This window comes from Hypanus sabinus, chromosome 29, assembly GCF_030144855.1.
Source record: "Hypanus sabinus isolate sHypSab1 chromosome 29, sHypSab1.hap1, whole genome shotgun sequence".
NCBI lineage: Eukaryota > Metazoa > Chordata > Chondrichthyes > Myliobatiformes > Dasyatidae > Hypanus > Hypanus sabinus.
In genome coordinates, this window is record NC_082734.1 from 6,076,674 (window position 1) to 6,083,969 (window position 7,296).

At 46.6% G+C, this 7,296-nt stretch overlaps 1 protein-coding gene across 5 annotated transcripts in view; it reads left to right on the forward strand.

The window, feature by feature from the left end:
• LOC132382926 (suppressor of cytokine signaling 1-like) overlaps window positions 1–6,982 on the forward strand; it is a 74,497-nt gene extending 67,515 nt beyond the window's left edge. For 3 of the 5 annotated variants that reach the window (XM_059953498.1, XM_059953500.1, XM_059953499.1), the window contains one exon: window positions 4,475–6,732. In XM_059953498.1, coding sequence (XP_059809481.1) covers window positions 4,535–5,128 — 594 coding nt within the window. In that variant the 5' untranslated portion in view covers window positions 4,475–4,534 and the 3' untranslated portion in view covers window positions 5,129–6,732. Of the gene's footprint in view, window positions 1–850; window positions 2,228–4,474 lie in introns of all 5 variants that reach the window. The other 2 variants (XM_059953501.1, XM_059953497.1) reach the window with 2 other exon arrangements.
• The last annotated feature ends 314 nt before the right edge of the window (window positions 6,983–7,296 follow it).

A 7,296-nucleotide genomic window follows, 5' to 3' on the forward strand; every position in this document is an offset into this window, starting at 1 on the left:
GCCTTATATGACACTGTTAGTGTCATTAACTCTCCCATTCTCTCTCCTTACACACATCTGCACTACAGGGAATTTACGGCAGGCCATTAACCCATAAGACCACAAGACATAGGAGCAGAGTTATGCCACTCTGCCCATCGTATCTCCTCTGTTATTCCATCATGACTGATATATTATCCCTCTCAACCTCATTCTCCTGCCCTCTCCCCGAAGCCTTTGATGTCCTGACTAACCAAGAACCTATCAACCTCTGTTTTAGATAATTAGATATACACAGTGACTTAACCTCCACAAACATCCATGCCAATGAATTCCACAGCTTCACCACCCTCTGGCTAAAGAAATTTCTTCACAGCTCTGTTTGAAATGGATGTCCCTCTATTCTGACACTGTGTCCTCTGGTCCTGGTCTTTCCCAATATAAGAAACAACCTCCCCAATTCTGCTCTCTCTAGGCTATTCAATATTTGATAGGTTTCAAAGAGATACTACCCCTCCCCTGTCATTCTAAACTCCAGTGAGTACAAGCCCAGAGACATCAAATACTCCTCATGTGTTAATCCTTTCATTTCCAGAATCATTCTTGTGACCCTCCTTGGGGGCACTCTCCAACCTCACAGCCAGAAAGTGATGTGGGAGGACACGACAGCACTCGGGGAAACCCGTGCGGTCGCAGAGGGAACATACAAATTCCGCAGAGAGCTCCAGAGGTCAGGGTCAAACTCAGGTCATTTTTGCTGTACTGCTCGTTGCCGTAAAGCTGTTCTGTCCATGTCACTGTCAAGTGGAGCAGTGACTGGGAGGCTGATCAGACGCACTTCTGAACCCGACAATCCTCTGCTTACCTGCAGGGAAAATGAGGCAGTGTTCTCGGATCCTGATGCTGTTGCGATCCAAAAGTTCTTCGGAAGCTATGGATGGGGCATAAATCTTCTTGCTTATCATCGCTTTGTTGGTGTTACCAGAGCCAAGGAGAAGCATGGTGAGGGACATTGGGAAAGGAGAGCGAGAGAGAGAGAGCGCAGACAAAGGGAAGCACAGGAAAGAGCAGGGAGAAGAGAGGAAGACAAAGGTGGCGTGGTCTTCCTCTACCGGACTGCTGACAACAGAAAATACACACTAAACAGTTAAATCAAGTAAGCAGTGCAAATATCGAAGAGCTAGTGAGGTAGTGTTCATGGTTTCAATGTCCATTCAGAAATCTGATGGCAGAGGGGAAGAAGTTGTTCCTGAATCGCTGAGTGTGTGCCTTCAGGCTTCTGTACCTCCTTCCTGATGGTAACAATGAGAACAGGGCAAGTCCCAGGTGATGAGGATCCTTAATGATGGACGCTGCCTTTTAGAGGCATCGCTCCTTAGAGATGGCTTGGATACTACGGGGGCCAGTGCCCGTGATGGAGCTGACTGAGTTTACAACTCTCTGCAGCTTGTATCGATCTAGTGCAGTAGCCCCCCCCCCACCCCACCAGACAGTGATGCACCAGTTAGAATGCTTTCCACAGTACATCTGCAGAAATTTGTGTGCCTTCAGTGACAAATCAGTTCTCCTCAAATTCCTAATGAAAGATCACCACTGTTGTGCCTTCCTTGTAGCTGAATGCCTTTAAATTCTATCAGATGACAGTTAACCAATCAAATAGCCAGATTCAAATACCGTGACACCCATCACTGAAACCAAGAAGTTTCCAGAAAAAAATACAGAGGCAACTGCAACTACTGAAATACTCACTGAACAATTACGTGTGTATAGGTGATTGTTTAAAAAATACAAACAGGGACATCAAAATACAACAACTGTACAGCCCAGTTCAACAGTGGTGCTAACTTTAAGAGGGAATGTTGGCAACTGGTTGCTCCCTCTATAAGCTGGTGATTGTACCTAATCACACAATTGCACAAAAAGATAACTTCCAAAGGCAGTTTCAAGAAGTAGTTGTTGGAGACAAGCTAAAGAAATAATTCCCTGTGGAGAAAGGTTTAAGGGTTTAAAGATTAAAAGTGAGTATTCTCAGGCTGGAAGGAACAATGTTTTTTTGTAGTTTTAATTTATAGATACAGCACAGGAACAGACCTTTCCGGGCCAGTGACCCCCGCACTGCCCAATTGCTCCCGTGTGACCAATTAATTTACTGACTTATGAATTGTTTTGAACTGGCAGATGTTCAAGGAGGCCACCATAAACAGAGCAGACCAAGCGTGCCTCATCTGGCATCTTACCATCAATCTAAGTATATAAGCTATCTTACGTGTTTATATAGTGTGTGTGTGTGTGTGTGTTTTAATTGATATCCTTGTGTTCTTTTTTTTAAAAACATAGAAAACCTATAGCACAATATAGACCATTCGGCCCACAATGCTGTGACGTACATGTACCTACTTTAGAAATAACCTAGGGTTACCCATAGCCCTCTATTTCTCTGAGCTCCCTGTACCTGTCCAGGAGTCACCTAAAAGACCCCATCGTATCCGCCTCCACCACCGTCGCTGGCAGCTCATTTCACACACTCACCACTCTCTGAGTAAAAAAAACTTACCCCTGACAACTCCTCTGTCAAGCACTGTGCCCTCTTGTGCCAGCCATTCCAGGCCTGGGAAGAGGTCATTGTTGTTATGCAGCATTGAATCCAAAGTAATCACTATTTTGTTCACCTTAAACTGCTGTACTGGAAATGATATTAAACGATCTTGAATTTTAACCTGTGCATCTTTGGAATGTGGGGGGAAATTGGAGCAGCCAGAGGAATCCCACGCAGTCAGGGGAATGACAATTGAAGTAAAAGCCAGAGTTGAGCAAGTAGACCATAAGAGATAGGAGAAGAAATAGGCCAATCTGCTCCACCATTCAATCGTGGTCAATATTTTTTTCCAATGCCATTGATTTGTCTTCCCCCTGTGATCTTTAACCCTCTTAACTCGTCAAGATCCTATCAATCGTAAAGTCTATTTGCTCAACTCTGACTCTGGGCCTTAAATGCACACAGTGACGTAGCCACCACATCCCCAAATTCCTCCCTCTTCTCAGTAATGAAGGGACGTCCCTTTATTCTGAGATTCTGAGACTGTGCCTTCAAATGTAAGGGAAAAGAAAGGTGAATGAGATTAATATTTAACAAGGAACATTGGCTTTATGTGGGGTTATGGTTTCCACAGACAGAAAAATTTGGGTCCTTGAGAAAATACTTGGCAAAAATGTGGAAGGTAACCGGGGGGTTAGTTCTGAACACAATTTTGCCTTGAGGGGATCTTGGTCACAGAGGATTCTCTACAAAGGCCTACCAAGAACCTATTGCTCTTCACAAACTCAGGATGTCCAAAGTGCTTTACAACCAAACTATCACCATGGTTATTATGTGGAAAATGTTGCAGGTTATTTACCAAGCAGTATCAAATCAGAGTCTGATAACAGCAGGACAGGAGCTGTCCTGCAGCCTTGTGATACGTGTTTTCAGGCTTTTGTATCTTCTGCCCAATAGAAGAGAGAAGAACATATCTGGGTGGGAGGGTTCTCTGATAATGCTGGCTGCTTTATTGAGGCAGCAAGAAGTATCTTGATACCTGGGCCTCGTATGACATTGTTAGTATTAATGTGCTTATAGGAAGTTCAAATAAAGTAAAATATATTCATATTTTCTTGAGATGTTGGGGGAGGGTGTTGGTTGGATTTCAAGGGAATTCCACCAATTCTCCTATCTATCTGACTAACCCAGTTTTGCTCCTTCCTCACACTTGCACTGCTGGTTAGTTACATAGAGCCATTAACCCACAAGAGCAAGGAACGGAATTAGGCCATTCAGTCCATCTTGTCTGCTCTGTTATTCCATCAACACTGATATATTTTCCCTTTCAGCCCCATTCTTCTGCCTTCTCTCTGTAACCTTTGATGCCCTGACTAACCAAGAACCTAGCAACTTCTGCCTTAGATATACACAATGACTTGGCCTCCACAGCCATCTGTGGCAAAGAACCTCTGCCGAAAGAAATTTCATCTCATCTTTGTTCTATTCTGAAGCTGTGCCCTCTGGTTCTAGACTGCCCCACTACAGGGGGCATCTTCCCCATATCCACTCAACCCGGGCCTTTCAATATTCGACAGGTTTCAGTGAGACCTCCCGCTCCACATCCTTCTGGACTGGCACAGCCCCGAGCCATCAAGCACTCCTCGTATGTTAACCCTTTCCTTTCCAGAGTCATTCTCTTCAACCTCCCCCGGACTCTCTCCAACCCACCAACCAGCAAGTAATTGGGCTGTGGGGGAAAACCCGAGCACCTGGAGAAACCCAGGTAGTCACAGACAGAACGTGCAGACTCCACGAAGAGTACCAGAGGGCAGGATCAGACTTGGGTGATGAAGCCGTGAGGCGACAGGACTCTATGCCGTGCCACTGTTCTGTCCCTGAAAGTGAATCTCAGGGTGGTTTATGGGGACATTAACAAAATTTGCTAATAAATTAACGTTCAGCTCTCTTTCCCTGCAGGGCATTTATCCACGAGGCGGCTGAAGATGGGACCTCTCCGGAGCTGGAGGTCCGTCTGAAATGGTCGGAGGGAGAAACCAACTGGATGCCCGGGCAGACGTGCGACAGTCCGCTCCGCCACGGTTCCAGCGCCCTCCGCCTGAGTCTCCCACCCACTTCCGCACGTTCCAGAACGAAGAGAGGGAGACGGTGGAGCGAAGCCTGCGCTCCCTGAACGAGGGCGGATTCTACTGGGGGCCGCTGCCCGTGGAGAAGGCTCACGCCATGTTGAAGGCGGAGCCCGTGGGTACCTTCCTCGTCCGGGATAGCACCCAGGCCGATCACCTGTTCAGTCTGAGCGTTCGGGCCCACAGGGGGCCCGTCAGCATGCGAATCAAGTTCAAGAAAGAACGCTTCTGGTTCGATAACACTCACTTTGACTGCATGGTGAAGCTGTTGGAATACTGTGTGGACAGCAGCCGGCACAAGCCTTTTGTCTTTGATGAAGGAGACACGATAGTCTTTTCCACCCCACTGCGGAAAAACCCTGTCCTCAAGCTAAAGCAGCTATGCAGGAAGAACATTATCTGCCATTTTGGGAGAGACGGAGTGACAAAACTGCCTCTGATGCCCAGCCTTCGGAATTATATCGAGGAATTCCCATTCAAAATATAGCCCCCAAGCCTGTCGATGATGTTGTCTTTCCTCCATCATTGTGGAACAGCTGGCCTGGAGTCTGGCTGCTGGGAATGCCTCCCACTCACAGCGGAGAAAGTTGATGTCGATTGCCACTGACAGGCTCGGAGTGTCCCTCAGCCCTTTGTCTTGGGGCGATGACGGGGACCGCGGCAAGCAGTGTGGAGCGCCGTTCCCTCTAAGCTGCGTAGATGTGCAGCGTGCAGTAACTGAGATGGCCCTGCGCACGTAGCCTTTGCTGGAACTTTCTTTTAATATAATGTTTTGTTAAAGGGCCACGCAGTTTTCAGGCCATGTACAAAGTTCCTCAGCGGTGCGATGCTTGGTCTGCACGCCTGTAGAGAGAAAGAAATATTAAGAGGGGACCTTGGCGTGGAGACAGTTAGGGAGACTCTTTCACAGGGGGTTGGAGGCCTGCTGTGTGTGGAGCCCACAAGCTCTGCGATGAAGGACACTCACTGAGTGAGCAGGGAGCTTGAAATAGTGAGAAGGAAATATTTCTGTTCAATTAAGTCAACATGACACAGATTTCATTGCTATGTAACGTGTTTCATGATTCACTTGAACAGTATGAAATATGATTCATTATATATTTTAATTATATAAATAAATATATTTTGTTACATAAATGAAAATGTAAAATTTGATCCGATGTTCTGGGAAGTGGTAAATAAACAATCCTGGGAAATATTGATTGGACGAATGAACCATGAGGAGAGTTTGGATAGGCTACAAAAGTTTACTTCGGTGCAGAGATGGTAGAAGCGATATTTAGCCGAAGTTTATAAAATTCTCGGCAAGCCCAGATACAATGAGTGGGAAGGGCTTATTTCACTTGGCAGAGGAATCGGAAAGCAGCAGTTTGAAGTAATCTGTAGGTTAGAGAGAAGGGAAAAAGAAACCTTTTGTAACCCGAGGGTATCGGGGGTCTGAAATTCACTGCCTAAAGAGAGAAAGAAAATCCTCTTCACTTTTAAAAACATACTTGGATGCAAGCTCAAAGCTGCGAGATTACAGATGTGAAAGCTGACATTGGGATGGTTAAATCACAGGCACAGTGGGCTGAATGGCCTCCTCCAGTGTTGTAACTAAGACGACCTGTGGAGTTGGTGGATTTCCATTGGTCTTAGGTTCGAGCAGGGGCTCCCAGCGTTTTTATCCCATTAACTGAGGGGTCTGTGGACCCCAGGTTGGGAACCCCTGGATGAGAAGGTTGCTGTCAACAGTTAATGTTGGGTCCAACAATCAAATGCCTAGGGTCGGGAAGGAGAGTCAGGTGTTCCTTGTATTTAGAGATACAGCGCAAAATATTCCCTCAGGCCCACCAAGCCGTGCTGCCCAACAAGCCACCGATACAACCCTAGCCTAATCACAGGACAATGTACAATGACTAACTAACCTACTAACTGGTATGTCTCTGAACTGTGGGTGGAGACTGGAGCACCTGGAGAAGATGCATGCGCATAAACATTCTAATGGCACCGGAAATGAACTCCAAACTCTTGAAGCCCTGAGTACCACGCTAACTGTTACACGACTGTGTTGGTTGCTGTCGGTTGGTCCTCGCTTGGGATGTCAGGAGTAAATAAGGCAAGTTCTATTGTGCTCTCTCCTAAGTGGTTGGCCCATCCATCTTTTCCTGGTCATGGTAAGGTAGCCCTATAGGCCGCTTAAGGAAATACTCGGAATGAACACAATCTTTGAAGAAAATACTGGAAGAACTCAGCAGGTCAGGCAGCATCTATGGAGAGGAATAGATAATTGACATTTTGGGCCGAGACCCTTCTTCAGGACTGAAAAGGAAGGGCAAAGGTGACAGAATAAAAAGGTGGGGGGAGGCTAGCTGGAAGGTGATGGGGAAACCAGGGGGGGTGGGAAAGGTCAAGGATCGGAGAGGAAGGAATCTGATAGGAGAGGAGAGTGGACCATAGCAGAAAGGGAAGGAGGAGCGGACCCAGGGAGAAGTAATAGGCGGCTGAGAAGAAGTGAAAGGTCAGAGTGGGGATTAGAGGAAGGGAGGGGGGAGAAATTTGTTTATTGGAAGGCGAAATTAATTCTTACGCTATCAGATTGAAGGAGAGGCTCTGGACCGGCATGTCAGAATGGGAATCAGAATTAAAATGCTTAGCCTCTGGGAAGTCCGATGC